Source organism: Sinohyriopsis cumingii, chromosome 1, assembly GCF_028554795.1.
Source record: "Sinohyriopsis cumingii isolate HCF-2022 chromosome 1, ASM2855479v2, whole genome shotgun sequence".
In the NCBI taxonomy this organism is placed as follows: domain Eukaryota; kingdom Metazoa; phylum Mollusca; class Bivalvia; order Unionida; family Unionidae; genus Sinohyriopsis; species Sinohyriopsis cumingii.
Window position 1 is genome coordinate 117703342 of NC_142961.1, and position 24251 is coordinate 117727592.

Here is a 24251-nt window from a genome sequence, read left to right on the forward strand (position 1 = left end):
CAAAGGTATTGTCTTGATCACTTACAATATGCACAGACGATGTCTGCAGTGTGGCAGTTCATCATGCCACAGACATGTGGCATCATGTCCCACCCAGTCACATTATCCTGACACCAGTCTGACCAGTCCTAACATTGACCTCTTAATGTTGAGCACCAAGTGAGGCAGCTGTTAGTACTATTTATATAAGTCTTTGGTATGACTCAGCCAAGGTTTGAACCCATGACCTGCCTCATCTGAGGCAGATATTCTAACCACAAGGTCACCAGAGCAGTTGGATGTAAGTTTGTAATTATTTGAATTTATTTGTTTTTAATTCATGTTTCAATTTTCTTTGAGTTTTTCAGAAGTTAATCCTGCATACATTATCTTGAAGCATTACAAAACTTTGTCCTGGAAAACTAGCCAAATCCCAAGCACCAAGTGGCGTGATTTTATAGATCAAAGTTTGAGGCCATGGTCATAAGATATTACAAGGTGTTCGTGATATTTTTAGAAACAGACACTTTTTTAAAGATGAGTAATGCATAGATGAAAATGTATGACTCAATTATATATTCTTTTTGTTATCATGTGGCAGCTGAAAATTCTCCATTTATGACTCAATCATATATTCCTTTTGTTATCACATGGCAGCTGAAAATTCCCCATTTATGACTCAGTTATATATTCTTTTTGTTATCACATGGCAGCTGAAAATTCCCCATTTATGACTCAGTTATATCTTCTTTTTGTTATCACATGGCAGCTGAAAATTCCCCATTTATGACTCAATTATATATTCTTTTTGTTATCATGTGGTAGCTGAAAATTCCCCATTTATGACTCAGTTATATATTCTTTTTGTTATCATGTGGTAGCTGAAAATTCCCCATTTATGACTCAATTATATATTCTTTTTGTTATCACATGGCAGCTGAAAATTCTCTATTTATGACTCAGCTATATCTTCTTTTTGTTATCAAGTGGCAGCTGAAAATTCCCCATTTATGACTCAGCTATATCTTCTTTTTGTTATCATGTGGCAGGTGAAAATTCCCCATTTATGATTCAATTGTATATTCTTTTTGTTATCAAGTGGCAGGTGAAAATTCCCCATTTATGATTCAATTGTATATTCTTTTTGTTATCAAGTGGCAGGTGAAAATTCCCCATTTATGATTCAATTGTATATTCTTTTTGTTATCAAGTGGCAGGTGAAAATTCCCCATTTATGATTCAATTGTATATTCTTTTTGTTATCATGTGGCAGGTGAAAATTCCCCATTTATGATTCAATTGTATATTCTTTTTGTTATCAAGTGGCAGGTGAAAATTCCCCATTTTCCCAGGTCTTGATCAATATCTGCAAAAATTAAAGGCCTTTTCACAGTAAAGAAGAAACCAATTCTTTCTCTGGACTTTTTCCCCAATTTCCCAGTAGCATGAGAACCCTGAAAATAATGCAATCTACAACTATGCCCACATAATAAGAGGGATCAGAGTTACGCTTTGGATTTCATGGAGGGAATTAAATTTAACAAAAAAAGTGGAAACCTAGCTGCTGCCAAAGTTGAAATCCAAGATGTTTTGCTCCAACTGGATATCACATCACAAAAGAAGGTCTGTACCTGTAACTGGCCACTTACTTTTCAATGCTACACCTATAAGATATTTTACTTACATGGGATGACATCTTGGTTTACATTTCTGCTCAAATTTTCTGGATTGAGGGCCACTGTACTGGGATAGTCCTCCTCATTCCTAACAATTGCCTAAAAGAATCAAACATATTTCTGTATGGTATGTATTCTTTTTGTTCCTTTGCTTATTTCAAATATGAATGGTATATTTCATGATTGGTATATTTCATGAAGGGTATATTTCATGAATGATGTATATAATGCATGACATATTTCATGAATGGTGTATATCATGAATGGTATATTTAAAGAATGGTTTATATTTCATGAATGGTATTTTTTTCATGAATGGTGTATATGAATGATATATTTTATTAATAGTATATATCTTAAATGGTATATTTCAAGAATGGTGTATTTTTCATGAATGCTATATTTCATGAATGGTTTATATAGTGAATGGTATATTTCATGAATTGTGTATATCATGATATATTTCAAGAATGGTGTATATTTCATGAATAGTATATATCATGAATGGAATATTTCATGAATGGCATATATCATGAATTATATACTTCATGAATGGTGTATATCATATATGGTATATTTCATTAATGGTATATTACAAGATTGGTGTATATTTAATGAATGGTATAATTTATGAATGGTGTATATAATGAATGGTGTATTTCATGAATGGTATATTTCATGCATGGTATATTATATGATCATACCAACTTTAACAGTTATCAATATATGCATTAACAGGGCAGGGTTGACTGAATGGAGATTATGGCAATCTCCTTTTGCATTTGGACCCAACTTGTAGGTGAATGATAATAATAATAATAATAATAATAATAATAATAATAATAATAATAACAATAATAATGTATTTATAGAAGATAAGTCAATAAAATATTACTGTCCCTTGAGGATTTCTACTTAAATCTGGACAAATTAAAGACAAGATCAACAACATAATATACATACATAAATTTTCTGCAAACTTTGACAATAATTAGATGTTGTCAAAGACTTTTCTTTAAATAACTTTAGAATATCACTCTTTTTGATGTTTTTGGGAGTACTGTTACACATGAGGCACCTAAATATTGCTGACTTTCTGAAACTTTCTAAATTTGGCTTGGAAAGTTGAAGATTCCCATCATCAACAGATCTTAATACATATTCAGATGAATTTGTTACAAATTATTCCTCACAATATTGTGGAGCAAAGTCTTCAAAAGAATTTTACCTTTTTGGTAATTAGTCATTCTAGATAAATCGAGCCATTTCGAGTCATAGAAGAGAGGCTTGCTTAGTGCATCAAATGGTTCCATATCTACATTGCATTTTCATTAAATAAGTGCATTCCGAAAGGAAACATTGAGGTCTGTACCTTTTAGTAATAGTGCTCTTTCTGAAATGGACCAAATCACACCGTTCATCTTTGTCTTATTCTACACAGGATTGCATGCTGGACTCATGACTAAAAGAGTGTCGGTTTGCATTCACTATTCTATCAGCCCAGGTTGAATATCACAGTATATCAATGGGCAATGCACTTCACACCATTTGATTCAATGCAAAATAACCTATTTGTGTTGTTATGTAGTAAAACACCAAAGTAAACCAAACATATTTCTTCAAAAAAGCTAGGAGAGTGCATGACATGATAATTTATGGGATTCATTTTTTTCCTGATTTTTCTTTCTGTTTAAGTGTTGATTCTGCTTCTAATGAATGCAACAGTAACATCCTGCACTGACCAGCAAGTCACAACAAAAAAAAGTTGGGAAAAAATACAATTGTATATACTTGCTTAAAAATCAAGTTCAACTGCAAACAACATAGACCTTGATCTGCCATCACATAATGTGCCATAAGGGTCTATTTTGTTTTTTTCAACTGATTACTCATGTAAAGAGCCTAATCTGCTGTCTCATGCGATGGCAGATCTGGGTTTGTGTAGTTTGTATATGAACTCTGTTAAAAGTGAGTAAAGATCCCCACCCACCCCAAAATATATTAGGATTGAATACAGAGTAATAATCAATCGGCTATTGGACTATCAATAAGTACACATGGTTGTTACTTCTTTGCTTTGCAATTTACAGAGAATGAAGAACAAATGTTGATGAAAGTCCTGTACAATAGAACATCCTGTCCTTTGAACACATAATTTTTTTCTCCCCAGAGAAAGTGGGGATGATTAATCAAGTACATTCGACAGTTGACAACTTTCATATATCACCCAACTAAATGCCAGAAAAGATGTAATTGCTGACAACAATTGCTCTATGCTAGGTGACATTTGTTGTGGGATCCATTTTGTATTATATCTTATTATCTAGATAATTATTATTATTAGTGGAAGTTATTATCCCACTTCAATGCCAGCAACCCTAATTTAATAAGCCCATCTTTGTTTTAAGTCTGTAATTGAGAATCTGTGTAGATGTTATAATATATTCCTCTGTATATTCACCCCACTGCCGGCAGCAGTACTAAACCTTTTAATTTCTTACAGAAGGGAGCAGTGTCAGACTCTGGCAGCCTAAGGAGCCCCATAGGAAACTATGTGTATATCATATTTTTGGGAGGTGACACATATACCTGGGGCTCCCAAGGAAATCAAATGGTATCCTAGCTGGTCTGTACAACCCTGGAAGGGAGAAAATGATGGACCTTAATCTAAAGGAGAATTTTTTTAATGATTGCCCACCCCACTTATGACAAACAGCATCCACAGTGGCTCAATATCAATGTCCTCTTTTCTCTTTCTGATAGTGATTGGAGATTGATCAACATTTCTATTTTATTTTTTCCGTATCTGCCCATGTCCAATACATGTACATTGTTACTCTACAGGTGGCACGATCAAAGACAGTAAATGCATTAAACATCTTGCTGTTTGGAAAATGTCCTTTGGTACTGATATGGAAAAATGGGGCACATTCCACTGCTTTTGCTTTCAACCATCCATTGTGTATGTTTCTTTTATAGTCAAATCCGTCTAACTTGCTACCTCTATAAGTTGCATGTAGAACCTTTTGTAAGTGGGTCCCATAACATGGATTCCCTATGAAGCTTTCTGGCATGGATTTAATGCAAAAATGCTTCAATGGTGTCTTACATTTGGCTTAACACTCCAATTTATCCAAAAATGTCACTAAGGAAGTGACTCCAACTGAGAAATTCGTAAGAAATCAAGTGAGTTGGCTAACGTATGTGACACTGAGATTAAAGAGTACCACATACTGTCAACAACTGCTTCAGCTGTCATGAAACGTCATCAGACGCGGTGAACTTCTAAAGGGGTCAGTAGTGAGTAGTCCATTAAATCTTGCCAGAATCAGAGAGATGATGAGAATGCTGCCAATTGTTTTAACAAATTCAGAATACATTCATAGTAACTCATTTCTGGGAATGTCTTTGCCACATCTACATGAAGTAAGTGTAAGATGGTGAAATGTATCTCAAGTAAGTATGGCGATCAAGTCTTCAGACAATCTGTTTTACCGCCATTCTTCCCTATCATAACAGCTGAACCTCCATCTTGCCCATACAAATTTTGAAGGTAAATCCTAATCAACCTAAATAAGCAAGCAGTTGTGCAGTTATACCGGAAGTATCCGATTCAGATAGAATGATTAGTTTCCCAAAATGAATCTTCAATACACCATCCTAATAGCTGAACTCACCTTGTCTGTAATGATGTACATTCCTCAAACAAATCTGATATTTACAGATAGGAATTCACTTTTGGAATTGTGATCTTGGTGTTGATAGGAATCCACTCATGGAACTGTAATCTTGGTGTTGACATACCTGGTAATAACAGTTCCATTTAGCAGTCTCAGTTCATTCAAAGACTGGAACTTGCCTGTTGGTGAAATCTCCTTGCCATTAAATGTTCCTTAAACAGGTGCTCATTATATCCAATTCTGTACATTGTTGAAAATAGTCTCAATTGTTTTCTCCATCTTTGACATAGTTGGCCTCCACAGCATGCATATTGCCTATACAAATGGCAAATGTTATCAGCACTGATTTTCTGAAATTTACTGATCCTGATTTTATCAAATTGTCCTGTAACCCATGTTTTTGGCATAACATGCAGAATACAGCACACAGCTTACTCTCATATTGGTACCAGGAAAACTCTTCTTTCCATTTTTGGATCAAGTTCATCCTTTCTTGCAAGGTCTGCATTTTCATCAGCCGTGTAGAGTTCACAATTTCTTGCCATTATTATACAAACTGCGCTGTTAACGTTACGAGTATTTATCTTGTCATCTACTGTATATATTCGTTTATAAGACAAGCCCAACTGCAAACTGCACAGACCCAGATCAACTTACAGGTGAGTATATATCTAAATTATGAATGACATACGAGAGATAAAGTTACATATAAACTGTTTATTTGATGAAATGATTGGTTTGTGAATAATAACAGCAACCATCAGCACCTTTTATCTCCTGAGATAATGAAGGGTGTACGTATTACTATTCAACATAGCAAGGATTGACATAACAAATGACTAATGACCGATCTGGAAATCGGACATTTCAGCACTTCAAACAATCATGGCCATCAAAAATCTGAGTTTCAAACATACTGATAGATATATAGCTATACAATTTCTGAACTGTGTTATACCTAGGTAGACAGCTATATAATAATGTATCTGTATTTTAAGACTGTAGACCATGCTCCAGTAATATTGAATCATGTTAAATCCAGGTAGATATCAATAGAATTATTCAATGACATCACATTTAGGTAGATTGTTTTAGAATTATTGAATTAAGTTACAACTAGGTAGATGGCTAAATAATTACTGCATTATGTTTAGATCTAGATAGATATCTATGGAATTATTTAACTATGTGATATCTTAGATAGATGGATAAAGAATTATTGAATTATATTATATCTAGGTTGATGACTATAAAATAATTGAATTATGTGATATCTTAGTGGATGACTATAATTGAATTATGTGATATCTTAGTGGATGACTATAACTGAATTATGTGATATCTTAGTGGATGACTATAAATTGAATTATGTGATATCTTAGTGGATGACTATAAATTGAATTATGTGATATCTTAGTGGATGACTATAAATTTAATTATGTGATATCTAAGGAAATAGCTATAGGATTATTGAATTATCTAGGTAGATGACTATAGATTAAATGAGGTATGCTATATCAAGGTTGACAGCTTTAGAATTGTTGACTTAGGCTATATCAAGGTTGACATCTACATAATTGTTGACTTAGGCTATATCAAGGTTGACAGCTACATAATTGTTGACTTAGGCTATATCAAGGCTGACAGCTATAGAATTCTTGACTTAGGCTATATCAAGGTTGACAGCTACATACTTGTTGACTTAGGCTATATCAAGGTTGACAGCTACATAATTGTTGACTTAGGCTATATCAAGGTTGACAGCTACATAATTGTTGATTTAGGCTATATCAAGGTTGACAGCTATAGAATTGTCGACTTAGGCTATATCAAGGTTGACAGCTATAGAAATGTTGTCTTAGGCTATATCGAGGTTGACAGCTATAGAATTGTTGACTTAGGCTTAGGTTGACAGCTATGGAGTTACTGGACACTGTTGAATATACAAAAGTTTCTTAGATGAATAACTAAAAACAACAATTATGAATCATGAATTTGATTCTAAATTGTTCCCTACACATAAAAACTGGCAGAATTTAAAGGAACATCATCCATTATAAATTAACAAGCCAAATCTTATTCAAAATTATTATCCCTTTACCTCATAGAGCAAAGTTACCCAGTGCAGTGCGCTATAAATAGAACACCTGTTACCTATTCAACCCCATACACATAGGCCTGCCTGTTAACTGTTAAGCAATGTAGTGTATGTTTATGTTTAACAGCAATTTTAACCATTTTACATTTTTGGTACACTCTATTATGCATGGAAAAATTTAAGAGTAAAGTACGATCGTTATAGCTGTGTAATTATTTTCCACAGAAGAATTTTTTATGTGCTTTAAAATCTTGAGAGAACTCATTCACAGTCAAGTCAGTGAAGCTGTGTGACCAACCAAAGCTGCCATTTCTCATACTTGAAATTTACAAATTTTTTTGTCCTCATCTTCATCACTAAGTCATCTGAACTTGATAATTTATAAAAACTAATTGCTGCCTACATCAGTATCAAAGTCTTTACCTAAGTTATTGAAACTTTCGTAGTTGTGATTCTAATCGTTAAAACTTCATAAGCAATGAATGAAATCTTTGACCTTCATTTTGGAGAGTGAAGAATATGACCCAGTTACTTTAAATAGCAGATTTCGACCAGAGCATAAACAGTGACCATATGATCTGACTTGCAGAAATGAATGTAGTATCTAGGGGGTTTTCCCCGAAGGTGGTGCTATGAAAACCTGCTTAAAATGGCTGATGTTTACAGCAGGCGTCAAAAGGCGCTTCCATGTGAATGGAGTAGAGGCATCAAACGACGCTTGCATGAGGTAAAGGGTTATTAGACACATCAGCAGACATACTTTGATTTCTAAAAGTGAATGCATCAGAGCTAGACAATAAAGTCAAATTTACTTTGTCAAAAATGCATAACAAGCCTCATGGCAAACAATCAAAAACTGTAAGACTAACTGCACACACTCCAGAATTACCATACAAGCATGTACTATGTACTAAAAACACATTTGACATCAAAACAAAGGGTTGTTGTTGTTGTTGTTGTGGGGTTTAACTCCATTTTTCATCACATGATAGGCTATACATGGCGGCCAATTTTAATGGTGGAGGAAGAACCCTGGAAAGAACCACCGACTCACAAGAAGCTACTGGCAAGCTTTCTCACATACCCACACTGGTTGAATCCGAGACTCAAACCAGCACAGAGGTGAGATGGCAGTGATCTGTAACGGAGACAAAGGGACAAAACCATTGAAAAGTTATCAGTGCCTGACAACAAAATGATGTGCACATGTTCAACTTGTGTCAATAATGTCTGCCATTTAGTTTCAAGGCAATTAATGAAAAGCTGTTGGACTAGTCACATATACACAAATGATTAGTTGCATACACAATGGACTAGTCACATACACACAAAGGACTAGTTGCATACACAATGGACTAGTCACATACACACAAAGGACTAGTCACATACACATAATGGTCTATTTGCATATACACAATGGATATATTACTTAAAATGGACTAGTCATATATACAGTAGACTTGTCACATACAATGGACTAGTTATATACACACAATTGACTAGCTGCATTCACACATTGGACTAGTTGCAAACAGACAATGGACAAGTCACTCACACACAATGGACTAGTTGCATATAAGATGAACTAGTTGCATGCACACAATGGACTAATTTCATAGACACCATGGACTAGTTGCAAACACACAATGGACAAATCACATACACACAATGGACTAGCTGCATACAGAATCAACTAGTTGCATGAACACATTAGACTAGCTGTACACACGTGATGGACTAATTACATGCACACAATTGTCTAGTTGCAAACAGACAATGGACAAGTCACATACACACAATGGACTAGTTGCATACACACAATGGAGTAGTTTCATGGACAACAAGTATCATACTATATTTAATGCCAAAAAGGAACCTGACTTTTCAAAAAATGAATTGGAGCAGAAGACCAACATGATTTGCACCTCTTCACCTCGTGTGACTAATTGCCAAGTTTCAACACCACAGTCCATGAAAAAATAAGGGATAAGTTTATGCACATATGTATTTTGGGCACATATGGAAATACATACTGCATACTTGGGCACACACATGGGAATATATACTGCAGTCTTGGAATGCCATACTGATTTCATTCAATGCAACATAGTGTAATCGGGGCCCCGAGTGGCCGAGTGGTCTAAAGCGTTCTCCGTTATGGATCATTGCCATCTCACCTCTGTCTGCGCCGGTTCGAGTCTCAGATTCAGCCAATGTAGGTATGTGAGAAAGCATGCCAGTAGCTTCTCGTGGGTCGGTGGTTCTTTCTGGGGTTTTCCCGGGTTCTTCCTCCACCATTAATACTGGCCGCCATATATAGCCTATCGTGTGCTGAAAAATGGCGTTAAACCCCACAACAACAACAACATAGTGTAATCAAATAACTCCCTTGTGCATTCGGATGCCTTGAACATGACACCTTTATTTTATCTGATGCCAATGTGTCATTTGAGAGATTGTGAGATATTATATATAATACTGAAAAGATAACTGGATTTATTAATCTAAATATTGTACTCGCCCTTCAGAGGAGTCCAATTGCAATCAACACAGACCTTGATGTGACACTGCATGCTGCACAGGTAGAACAGGGTCTATGTTTGTTGTTTAAATGATTACACCAAATAAACTGCATTTTTGCAGCTGGACTCAAATATAATCAAGAATATATGGTGACACAATAGACAAGTTATCAACTCAAGATGTTCAATGCTAGGTAACTGAAATTTGACTGCACAGGTCTAACAACTTCTTTGTTTGTACAAGTCATGGTTGTTGTTGTTGTTGTTGTTGTTGTTGTAGGGTTTAACACCATTTTTCAGCACATGATAGGCTATACATGGCAGCCAGTATTAATGGTGGAGGAAAAACCTGGGAAAGCTCCCGGAAAGAACCACAGACCCACGAGAAGCTACTGGCAAGCTTTCTCACATACCCACGTTGGCTGAATCCAAGACTCGAACCCTTGTACAAGTCACCATTCTCCACAAATGCATATTCTATTTTTGTTACAAAGTCTTTCTTCCATTATTTCAATGAAAATGTATTGATACAAATGTCATCTTCAACTTTACTTTAAGGCCCATACATATTTATCTCTTTAAAATCCAGCTGCAATCCAGTAAACTCAATTGCAAAGTCACACTTTCTTGTGGGATGCCAGTTTCTTGTGGGATGCCAATTTATGTTGATTTGTTGGTTGCTACAGGCCACAAATTTGTGTAATGAACAACCATCCTTCTGTGGAAACAACAGCACTCCTTCTGTGGACCTTTCCCAATCCTTGTGGAAACAACAGCACTCCTTCTGAGGACCTTTCCCAACCCATGTGGTAACAAGTAGGACTCCTTTCACACATTTAAATACCAATAAAATAAAAATGGGTGTGCAAACCATAAAAATGAATGCCTACAAAATAATGTTGTAAAATCAAGATTTGCAAGGTATTTGCAAATGCTCTGAAATATTTTTGCAGTTTGCACTCATTTTTCCTGAAGCATGGGGATTGTAAATAAATACCTAGTGTGAAATAACTGATGCAAATTCATTCTGAAACACACAAAAAATTGAAGTCCAATCTATAGAAACTTTGATTTCCCATGTTAAAACTATTTTCTTTTTAATTTTTGCTTATCATTTTTTTATTTTACTCTGTAAAAGAAAAGTATCGACATTTTCATAAATTATTTCAATAACAATTATAAATTCGGAGTATGAAGTAGAAAAGTTGTATATTAAAAAAAAACAGTTAATGTTCCTTTAACTTTGGATACAACAGGGTTTCTAATTTGTACATAAATGCATGTTCATCACAATTTCATCAAAGAAAAAAAATCCATTAGTATATGAAAAAGTGGGTGTATCATTAAGCACAGCTGGATGTGACTCATGCAAATGAAATGCTTGTATGAATCACACATGATTATATGTTGTTGTTGTTGGGTTTAATGCCATTTTTCAGCACACAATAGGCTATACATGACGGCCAGTATTAATGGTGGAGGAAGAACCCGAGAAAATCCCCAAAAGAACCACTGACCCATAAGAAGCTACTAGCAAGCTTTCTCACATACCCACATTGGCTGAATTGGAGACTCAGACCCATGCGGACAGAGGTGAGATGGCAGTGATCCGTAACGAAGAGTGCTTTAGACCACTCGGCCACTCTGGGCTCCCATGATTAAATATATATATATATATAAAATTGATTATTGTAAATATCATTGGAAAAAGAGAGTTTATGGATGTAGGTTGATTATGATGACTAAGGAAAAATTTAAAAGAATACAAATTAATGTTCAAATTAGAAAGCCAGTCAAGGAAAACGTAAACCAGATCATGTTATTATGTAAAAATACAGCAACCAGCATTGGATTTCCTTTAGTACATATAAAATTTGATGTGATTGTTTTACGAAGGAAAGCAATACTGTGTTGATAAGTTTTCAGACATTTCTAATTCTTATACGTGAGCAATCCATTTCAGTATTCTTTTTTCAACATATATTTAAATGTAAGAACTGGCTGGAAAAATTCAGGTTGAGCATAAAATTATCATGCTATTTAGTTCATTATCCTGTGTGAATTTTATTTTCTTAAAATTAACCACAATCACATGTCCTAGAATAGATCCTAACGTTTTTCTACACCAAAAAGAATATAAATAATATTTCACAGCATGAGCATTATATGTCCATCCCGTGCAATATACACCATCTACACAAATATGAAGAAAAATTTAAATTGTACGTATTGTGTTATGTATATTTGATTTGCACTGTGTGTTAGGTGTTTTATTCATTAAATGCTTTGGGTTATGTAAAATTGTATTTTGTTGATGACCTTGTCTAAAATCAAGTTCATCATCTACACGACAAAAATCATTGATTTTATTTTATTCTGTAAACAGATTAATACATAGTTTATATTTCTCTGTGAGTGTGGGTTAAATATTAAGATCATTATCTTGGTTTGAATCAAGAACATGATGTTATTATAATTATATAAACATTGTCTAATTATAGTTTGGATTATTCTGGAAATAAACTTTTTTTTCCGACATCCTGGCTCTTCTCTTGTGTCTTAGTTTTTTAAATATATATCCTTGTGTTTTTTAGAAATTATTCATTCATGCTATGAGATCCTTAAGCAGAATCATCTGTTGTGTTCAGTGTTCGATTTGGGCTGGAATTATTTATTCAGATTACTTATTTACTGGAAAAACAAAGTGCTCAAATATATCCTTGGACAGATACATTAACTGGGAATTATAGTGAATTTAAACAAGGAAACCTTGGATTATATTACTGTGATTCAACAAAAGACTGTTGACACATTACAATTCAGGCCATTGGTACATTAGAGACTACCGGCTACTAAAAGAACATCAACACCTTCAGCATTGGAAAATATTTGGAATACTACAAAAGTGTATTTGTGTTAGTAATTCAAGGATTATTTAGGATTTAATATTTGCAACATTTTCACTTTATATTCTAGAAAAATAAATTATTTGTTGAATTTTATAAAACTTGTTACTTCTCACTCTTTAATATTACTTAGTTTAAGACCACATATTTGTTGTACTTACTAGAGTCACCAAAACCATGACCTCTGACCCTAAAACCCCAAAATCTCTGGGTTTCTTTATTACTCTTAAGTGCCTACATGGTTTAGTCAGGGAACTTATTCCAAACCTATTTTTCCTTGAGCCACACTACATAACCTTTGACATTTTGACCCTAAATTAACAGGTCCCTTCCTTTCTTTAACTGCAAGCCTTCCAAAATATCTGATCAATGTATGCTATTTCTGTTACAATGTAACCAAAGTTATTTAAAAAAAAACATTTTCTTCTTTCGGTCACAGTATCCATTTGACTATTTGATCCCAAGTTCATTCGGCTTTTCCCTTACCTGACATGCAAGTAATCCATAATCTGTTGATGAAGATATATTATCGAAAATGACATTTTTTGTTCCATAAACATTTTTCTGTTTTAGTCAATAACCTTAACCTTTCACTTTTTGACCCTGAAACTGATAGGATTCTTTCCTACTCTGAGTGCACCCAGTCCACAAAGTTTGGTCCAGGTCTGTGATGAGGAATTAATAATATTGTGCCCTATAGTGAGGTCTCCTTATCATGATGTTTCTGGTGGTTTTAATGGCTCATTTAACATATTATTAGCTATATCATACTGAGGAAAAAGGATATATGTGCCTTTCCCAAGAACATAGAGGCAGCCAATCCAGTCAGGACTGGGTGAGTATCTAACTCACAACCCTTGAACTACAAGTCCAATGCTCTGCCAACTGAGCTACCACTGCTTACATTGTAATAATGAAGTACATGATGCATATAATTTTACTATTATATAATGAAATGAGATCCATCACCATACTCACCTTATCACAGAAACAGCGTTATAATGAAAATCCTTATAGTGAGGGAATGCTGTACAAGGTGGTTTCACATAATTAAATATTATGTTTCTTGTTTTATACACTACAATGACAGTTATACTGGAACTTACCTCAGTGTAAGGTGGCCAGTCTTACCTCAGTACAAAGTGGTCAGTCTTACCTCAAATTAAGGTGGCCATTCCTCTATCAATGCAAGGTAACAAGTCTCAATTCAGTATAAAGTATAGTTTTACATCAGTACAAGGTGGCCAGTCTCACCACATTACAATATGGCCAGTTTTACCTCAGTACAAGGTGGCTACTCTCACCTCAGTACAAGGTGGCAAGTCTTATCTCAGTACAAGGTGGCAAGTCCTACCAAAGTATACAAGGTGGCCAGTCTTACCTAAGTATAAGGGTCCAGTCTTACATCAGTATATAAGGTGGCAAGTCTTATCTCAGTACAAGTTAGCCAGTCCTACCTCAGTATACAAGGTGGCCAGTCTTACCTCAGGATAAGGTGGCCAGTCTTACATCAGAATATAAGGTGGCCAGTCTTACTCAGTACAACGTAGACATTCCTAGCTCAGTATACAAGGTGGCCAGTCTTACATCAGAATATAAGGTGGCCAGTCTTACTCAGTATATAAGGTGGCCAGTCTTACTCAGTATATATAGTGGCCAGTCTTACCTCAGTATAAGGTGGCCAGTCTTACATCAGAATATGAGGTGGCCAGTCTTACCTCAGCATAAAGTGGCCAGTCATACCTCAGTATATAAGGTGGCCAGTCTCACCTGAGTATAAGGTGGCCAGCCTTACTTCAGTACAAGGTGTCCTGCCTTACTTCAGAATCAGGTGAGAAGACTTACCATGGTATAAGGTGGCCAGTCACTGAACACATTGGTCATTTGTATGACTGCCATAAATGTTTCCAAGATTGGACACTATATACAATTTTTAATGGCTATCATGATAAGTCTCTATAAGACATCAGGGTCTATGCCACTCATTTTGTGAAGTTTAATATTTAAGAAGATATGTTGAATATACCTAGGTTTCATTACCAAGGTGATTAAGGACCAACTAGTGTTTAGTGGCACATATGAAAGCTTATATGATGCTCAGACAAATAAAGTAATGTCTTGCCTGGAGACATGCTATGGTAGCTGACCTATCCTGGTCTGGACAGGATAAAGGACAGATCTTTTAATTTTCAGCAATGGGGCAAGGGGAGACCTGGGATTTTCTTTTCAACCAGAATATCTTATTTTGTTCTTTTTCATCTCATGATAACTATTTCCTTTAACGAATATAATTGATGTAATTTTCTTGTTCTTAAAACCAGAGCACAAATTTTTTTTCAAGCTATTAGGGGGCTGGAAAGTTTTCTTCTCCAAAAATAGTTTAGGTCCTCAACCCCCACTCCTCTCCATGCTCTTTCAGAATTTCAATGGTCAATCCCTAAGTTCTTTCTGAAACAATTTCGATTCACTCTTTTGTAGAAAATTGTAAAGCACTGTGGAAAAGATCCAGATTTAATACCAAACTTATTGTCTTTACAATGCGACACATGTTACAGATCCTAAATTGCCATGATAGTGCTGAATGTCAGCTTAGACCTGAATTTTAATTTATTTTATAACTTTGCAAACAAATTGTAATAGTTAACCATATTATTTCAATATGTATAAGGCTTGAGAAAAAAACCTGAAGAAAATCAATGCAAAATGTGCAGAAGTCACATTAATCTATGACTTTTCAACAGAAAATTTAAATTTTGACATGAATGCATTAGACATTCATGGCTTATAATGCTCAAATAACAATACAAGCCATACTTGATGATGGCAGTGGCAGTGTTGCTGCTGCTGCTGCTGAACATGATGACAACAAAGATGGAAACATGAATGATGATATTGTAAGATTTAATTTTTAAAAATAAAAAAAATTCAGAAGGAAGCTACTCACTCTGACTTCAAAGTTGAGATACTTGTCCAACTTCTTTTGGCGCAGTCTCTGAAGAAACTGATCCACAGGTATTGGTTCCTTCTTTATGGCAGCAATGGCTTTTTCTTCCTTCTCTGCAGAAGAGTTAGCAGAGCTTCCACAAAATGAAACTAGACTTGTGATGTATTTACTCATAGACTCCAACAACCTTCTACCCATAATGCACATATCAGCAAAAAGAGTTCATCTTCATCATCATCCAAACTTCATTGTGGCCCATCAACAGTAAATAAAAACCATCAAATTTTCCAAGGGAAGCAAACATTATAAAATTAAAACTTACTCATCAAATTTGAGCCAGTATTTAGAAAGGAGAATAATTGTTGATTGTGGACATCACATCTCATTCATCATTTATTCCACTTTCTGCAAATATTAATGTTTTCATGGTTAGATACACGTGGATGCTAAGGTAATGTGAATTAGAGAAAAAATGCCAATGGTGAAACAATGAAATCCAGATCCAAATGAAGAGTGCATAGAGTACATAAATTTTGCTGTTCCAACCATCCTAACATTGCTGGTAAATGTGAGTTAAGACACTCAGTCTACTAGTGATAAAATGTTGGAATTCACCAGGGAGCAGACGTCAATGGCAATTGATCCAGCTGAGGACCTGCTAATGTGTACATTTGTACCCGTAAATAATTAATGAAGCATGCCAGTAGAACTGGCTGTTCCAAATACACAAATTAAATGAAGAAAAATTGGTAGTTCATACCTGTCAAGTTGCACACAATGTAGGTAAAAGGTTTTTGTGTCTTTGTCAAACATAAAAAAAATCACCTGAAATCCAAAACTAAGTAACATATATAAAAAATATCCTTGCATGTAAAAATAAAATTTGCAATACATGAATTTTGCAAGTCAGATATGATTATCCTGAAATGCTAGTAAAATATTTATATTATAACCCAACTACATCAAATGCATCCAAATCCTATTTCAAAATTAGTAAAATCACCAGAAGTATTCAATTTGCAGGTTATGTTAATTTTAGTTCATGCATTTCTTGCAAAAAATCTACACATTTTAAATATTGATTTACACAATTAGTTCAAAGTGTTAGCAACATTCCTTCCACGTTGTTTTCCTTTCCATTATGCATTGGAAATAAATTCACTCTACACCTTTATGTTTCAAATTGCAACCACAGCCATCAACAATGCAAATTATTTTAATTTCTTTGTTTACTTTACATTGATTATTTGACATGTCCTAACCAGTCATATTGTGTATTCTTATGACATATAACAAAGGGGTATTGGGGGGGAAAAATACCCAACCAGCTCTGGATGATGAAAAAGCATCATTTCTGGAGGTGAAAACAGCCAAAGGCTTTAAAATCTGTTAGTCAGTTTACATATGTTAAAAAAAAAAAGAAAAAAGATCACAGTGGCTCTTTATGTAGACCATCAAACTTGTAATCCAAGGATTGCAGATTTGATACCGAACCTGGACAGCCCTGATCTGAGTTGCCTTAGTGACACTGTAAATAGCTCTTGGCTCCCATTTATTTAGCTTGATATAGCCACTACTGTGCTGAAAAAGCCATTAAAAACCAACAAAAATCATGCGTGAAAATAGGCCTATGTGGAAAATAAGGGTGCACAAGAGCTTTCTGGCAATTTTATTACAAGAATTAAAAGATACATGTGTAAAATAAAAACAAAGTCTAAGATACAAGCTTGCTAATTTAACCATTGTTCTATTCTTAATTAAGCAATTTTACTAACTGACCATTATTTTATTCCTAATTAAGAAGTTACAGGTAAGGTAAATTTACATCACTGTTCTGTTCTTAATTTAGCAATTACAGGTAACGTGAATTTTGGTAATCTGATCATTATTCCTAATTAGGTCATTCAAACAAATGTTTTCTGTTTCTTATCTTAATTGTGAGATTCCATCTCCCTACCTGTACTCCCCCCGACCCGCACCGTTCCCTTTTATCTATCAGTAATCAGCTTTTCCTTCTCCTGACTTTCTTTTTTGACTATCAGTAATGCTGCTGCTGTTGTTGTTTTGGGTTTAGTGCCATTTTCAGCACATGATAGGCTATACATGTTAGCCTGTATATCTGGTGGAGGAAGAGCATGGAAAAATCCTGGGAAAAACCACAAACTCATGCTAACTCATATACAAATGTTAGCCAAGCCTGAGACTCAATCCAACGCAGACAGAGGTGAGATGTTGGTGATCTGTAAAGGCAAGTGCCACTGACCACTTGACTACCCAAGGCCCTTATCAGTAATAAGCTATTTATTCTTGTTTGTAAACTAAGTATCCAAAAATGTTGTATAATTAGTCCAGCAGTTTGAACCTTGAGCAAATCCAGGGGACATTCTCTCCACCCTAAACTACCAGATTCTCTAAATTTGATAAATCCCCATATGTGGAACTTTATAGGAGGGATAGAGGTACCGTTTAATCTTATTTATAAGTCAAGTCCCACTGCAAACTGTACAGACTTAGATCTGACATAGCTAATCACTTTGTAGAGCAATTATCAGTAGAACAAACATACACCCTGATCTGCATCTTAAAATGGCAGATCAGTGTCTATGTTGTTTGCATTTGAATGCAACTTATAAATTAGTATATATATACAGTATAAAAAAATGCCCCCCCAACCCCCCGTTCCCTGTACAGCTCAAACAATGTTAAAGAAAGTTAATTTCATCTCTGGTAAATGCAAATAGAATACAAGTGAATACAACCTACAATAAAGTAAAAAATAAGTCTAAATGTTTAATTTAAAAATGTACAGTATATTTCTGGATGAATGCACGTTACTGACTCCTCATTCAAACCAAGCTTATATATTGTATTAAGATGATAATTTATTAATTTTTAGTTCATGCACAACTCAATGATCTCATTTTCCTGGGCCACGATGAGCAAAATTTTTCTGGTCATTCTTTTAATGTTGGAGCAGCCACAAATGAAGCTGTAGTTCGATAATCCCCCCCCCTCAAATCTGTGTTGATACTGATGGACAATATGTGGGTCTGATGTCACCTGTTCATTCATATGTGCAATTTTTCTGCATGCAAATCTTTCTGGAACAAACCTACATACACTTTAGACACATACTGGAAATTGGCAACAAACACTAATTTCAAAATGGCCATAGGACAGATGGTTGTGCTAGTCCACATGGATTTACAAGTCATTAAACATCTGCACCAGAAATATAATGTACATGTCACCAAAAGAACCCAACAGCCAATGGTAGCTCCATAGTTACAAGAAATACCAGTAAGTTATAAAATGTACACTGATACATACAGCCAAAATTGGCTGCAAATAATTGCAGCTTTTAATGAATAGGTGATATCAGCTCCAACCCAAAAATCAATATCATCACAGATGAGGGGCTGATATATCATCCTAATGCAGCTGCAGCTGGTATAGAGGACCATTTAATTAAAACTTTAGGATGATGGTCATTGTTTTGTTATACACACTACATCAGAGTTCACCCTAACTGACTTCTTTCTGCTCAGAAATATTTATGTACATACATTTAATGTGTTGTGCTTCACACATCCCATTCTTTCCAAATGGATTTTCAGATTCAAACAGGCATCCTCATGGGGGCTCTCATTTAATATATTTTAATATCAAATTCATTTTGGCATTTTAACCAATCTAATACTTGTATGCTGTACTAATAACATAAAGCCCATGCCTGTTTAATACATTTCTTTCACAGTTTTAAATACGAAAACAATAAATAATATTTTTTCAAGCTAAAATTAGCCTAGCTCTATTCCACTAATCTGCGATCAACCCAGAATACATTCTCATGTGAGATCAGCCTAGCATAAAGTTTGTTAAGATGGCATCAGCCCAGAATGTACTAGTATGCTGGGATCAGCTTAGCACATAGCCTACTTAAACTGGGATCAGTCCAGAAAAAACCTGAATGCTGGGATCAGCCTTGTACAGCTTTTACTTGAGCTGGGATCAGCCTGGCACAGTCTCCTGAAGATGGGATCAGTCCAGAATACACTTTAATGTTGGGATCATCCAAGCACCAATTATACTTGAGCTGGGATCAACCCAGAATACACTTGAATACTGGGATCAGCCTAGCACCAATCATACCTGAGCTGGGATCAGCCCAGAATATACTATTATGCTGGGATCAGAATTCATTTGAATGCTGGGATCAGCCTAGCACAGTTTTTACTTGAGCTGGAATCAGCCTAGCACTGGTTCTACTTGAGCTGGGATCAGCCTAGATTATATTGTAATGCTGGGATCACTCTGGCACTGATTGTGATCCATCATAGTCTTGTAAATTTAGTTTGTAGCCCAAGAGTAGCCCCCAAAGAGAGAGCCATATATGTAATTGTACTTAATGCAGTTTGATGTTGTAGAATATTGGTAATAATAAATAGTGGCTTGTTTGTGAGAAAGAGAGAGTGAGTGAGAGAGAGAGGGAGAGAGAATGAATGCTTTTGCCCATATATCCTTTATTTTCTTACAATGCATATATTAAATCTTTCTTCATACAATTCTGTGTTTCTGTTGCACCTAACTTTGGCTGAAATGCAATGTTCCTCAGTAAAGCTATGCTGTGGAATGCAAAGTTAGGCTGGTGAGCAGTCAGGGGCCATAACTCTTCTAAACAATAATGTTAGGGTTTGCAAAGCTTTGCTGGTTAAAGAGAACATATCCTTATCATGATATGAATTTTACTGTCAAGGGCCATAACTCAATCCAAAATGGCACTGACAAGACATGTTACATCTAGGCTGATGAGGCAATGTACATACCAAACTGTAGAAGAATATCTTGAATGGAAAACAGATTTGATGTAGTAGAAGTCACATAATAATGAGGACAAAAGGACAAGAACACTATCAAAATGGGACATAAAGAGAAGAAACCTTTAAAATACATTATCTTCATGTCTAATGGTTGCACAGCTATGCAGAAATGGACAGACATATGGGATGGATGGAAATGGAATGGACAGAAAAAGTGATTACAACAGGGGTCTCATATTTCAATGTGGAGCCCTAATTAATTTTAGTAAAATTAGACTAAACTATATATTCCACTGTGTTATGTAAGTCTGAACTACAAAACGAATTGAGAAAACCAACAAATACAATATTCAATTGAATTTTCAGCATAAATCTAATTAAATTTTCAGTTACTTTACTTTTTTTCAAATTATTTTAAAGAATAAATGAAATTTCAGCTAGACTCTATCTCTATTATCTTCTAAGAAGATGTGAAGTTTCATGAAAGCCAACTTTCCAGGATTTTTGTTCGATTTATCGGCACTTTGAACATGCTACTGGCTGCATCTTGCCAAAGACAGGAGAGCTAAGCACCTTTCCCGAGGGGTGCATCATCTCAGACAACCAAAGCTGTCCTGGGCAGTTATAGAGTCCTGTCACCCTTTGATTAAGTAATTTTTAAAATCCCATCATGATTAGTTCCTGTCCCAAATGGGGAGATGTCACAATCATTTTTTATTCAAAGTTTCATTATTGTTGTATGGAACCTGAATGCCAATCAAGCCTCTTCCATCAAATAATATATCTTTTTAACTGAAATACTCATACTTATATGTGAATAAAATGGACTTATACAGTGGTGCAACTATAATGAATGGTCCCTCTCAAATATGGCCACCAATCCCCAATTTAAGGCCATCTTGCCCAATCCTAAAATAGCTTATTTGTAGCAATTTGTATCCATGCAGCCAACCCCAGCTGGCCAGGGCAGTTGTCATGCCTGTGACCCTTGGACTACGAGTTTGATTCTATACTAACTAAGGTACTAAGTTCTCAGACTGATCAAAATATCAACATATTGCATGGGTGCTGGAATTAATATAAATTTTGGCAGCTCCTTTTGTGGAATTCAATGAGGTGATTGTGGCATCCAAAATTAAATCCATACACCAAAGCTTACATGATACTCACATATGCCTTAATGTACATCCTAATTGTTATAGTCAAAAAACTTGCATCAAAATTTCTTTACTGAGTGCACATTCCTCAATTCCAGCATATCTTGTGTCACTTAAACAGCTGTAATTACAACCAGCAAAGAAAATCATGATGTTTATGGAACATATATCACTATGTCTGTTGAATGTCTTTGTACTACTTTGCTTAATGGAATAAATCAGTCACAAAGATCAATCTGAAGCCATAGTCACCAAAATGATATTCGGAAAGACATTGTACCTCCAAAGTGGTGAGCTACTAAGAAAGACAACGTAAATAGTAAATACACATGATGGTGACATTATTTATGATATCATAATGGTATACACTACTAGGCTCATGAAATTTATCCAGATAATATTTTTTTCAACACAACTGCTGGTAATGTATCAAATATATTATTAATTCTTTTTAGGTTAGTGCAGCCCTGGCTCCTCTATCACCCCTGGTTACATCACCCTCACTTATCAAAGTGCTTAATATTTGTCAAAGGCAATATTCTCATGCTTCTAAGGCACAATATTCTGTTCAGTTAATTCTGTACTTTAAAGGGATGGCATCATACCAACCAGCCCCATGGATGACTCACCTTTAATGCTATGACATCTTTTCAAGAAGTTGACAATTATCCATTAAAATATTCAGCCATTGAGAACTCCAGGGAAATTACAAGTAGTTGTCATGTCATAAAAATCAAATTTTCTCCCAGTGTGTGATGCCCTACTAATTCAGTTAAGCTTCATCCCATCCCAATGAAGTACTATCCCAAGTGAGGAGATGTCACAAACATTTTCCATTCAAAAGTTCATTATTGTTTTATTGAAAATGAAATCTAATCAAGCTTCTCCCATCTAATAATATGTATTTTAACCTTAAGTTCTCATAGTTTTAAGTCTAAGAAGTGACTAATACAGTGATCCCAATTGCCCAACATCAAAAATTGCAAATATGAACCCTTCTGTCCCGCTCAAAAGAGGTCACTATTTATAAGGCCACCTCTAATATGCAGTAGTATACAATGGCCTCATAAAAGAGGTACTACTGCATGAGTGTTTTATCAGGGGTGCACCATGTGCTTTTTAGCATAGTAAACATGAGCAACAATGTTGTAAAGGTGTGTTAAAATTGTATCAAGGAAGCAATAACAAGTAGTGCGTGTGTGTGTGTGTGTGTGTGTGTGTGATTTAGATTTTTAACGTATCTTTAAAAAAAATCATATCACTATGATGTCTACAGTGTGGCAGTTTTTAGTGATGTCTAGTGTGTGTGTGTGTGTGTGTGATTTGGATTTTTAATGTAACTTTAACAATTTTTCAGTCTTATCACTATGATGTCTGCAGTATGACAGTTTATAGTGATGTCTAGCACTGGGGCATCATGTCGCAGACATGTAGCATGATGTCCCACCCAGTCACATTATCCTGACACCAGGCTGACCAGTCCTAACACTAACCTCATAATGCTGAGCGCCAAGCAAGGAAGCTGTTAGTACCATTTTTGTAAGTCTTTGGTATGACTCGGCCAGGGATCGAAACCCACACCCTCCCACACCTGAGGTGGATGCTCTATCTAACCACTAGGCCACTGGAGAAGTGAGTAACAAGCAGCAAGCTAGTTGAAAATCTGCTAGCAAGGTGTCTTCACAGGTAGTTATTGTTATTTTCACAAGTCTGAAAGCAATGGGAAGTTCTAAGAATTTCCAACAATTCAGCAAGTCATTATGAAATTGTCATGAAAAAAAAGACCCGATTTTTTTACAAAGTAGCAAAAAGCACAAAAAAGGTAACCAGTCTCAACTTGCTACTTACTATTATGTAATTTCAAACCCGAAAGAAAATCAACTACGTGGTTGTGAGCATGTGCTGCATCCAAAGTATTAGGCAAGTCCACTAACCATGTCATTATGATGTTTGCTTTGATCATTTTTGTCATGCAGCAAGCTTCTCATACATAAAGATTACCTTGTGTCTCACCTATGGTCTCACTGGATAGTTTCATATTTTGACACCTCCTTAATTGTTAAGGTAGAAGGAATGAGCTTAATTATTATAAGCTAGTTTTTATAAATTCACACAGAAGCTGCATCTGTAATGTGGTTTAGATTTACTTTGAATTGGGCTTGAAAATGAGTTGGCTTGTCTGGTGACTGTCACAGTTAGACTAGCAGTGGAGATCAAATGCATAACCTGGGCTGCATTAATGAACAGCCGACTTGGTTTACATATTTATTTATGTCTGATACAGAGGTAAAATATCTAAAAATTGAGGTGGTTGAGAGGTAATGAGAATTATGCTAATTTCTTGCAGTACTACCAGTTGTGTATGGAATTAACCTGAATACCTCAGTGAAAATCTCGCAAGCATACTTTCCACAAAAATCGTTAGGTTTATTTTGTATCTTTAAAGTAAAATTATTCTCATTTTTCTGC

At 35.2% G+C, this 24251-nt stretch overlaps 1 protein-coding gene across 4 annotated transcripts in view; it reads right to left on the minus strand.

Moving 5' to 3' along the window:
• LOC149807722 (receptor-type tyrosine-protein phosphatase epsilon-like) overlaps nt 1-24251 on the minus strand; it is a 294518-nt gene that overhangs the window by 194943 nt on the left and 75324 nt on the right. For all 4 annotated transcript variants that reach the window (XM_089969775.1, XM_089969783.1, XM_089969765.1 and 1 more), the window contains 2 exons: nt 15806-15918; nt 1664-1754 (listed from right to left, as the gene is read on the minus strand). In XM_089969775.1, coding sequence (XP_089825901.1) covers nt 1664-1754; nt 15806-15918 — 204 coding nt within the window. The remainder of the gene's footprint in view (nt 1-1663; nt 1755-15805; nt 15919-24251) is intronic.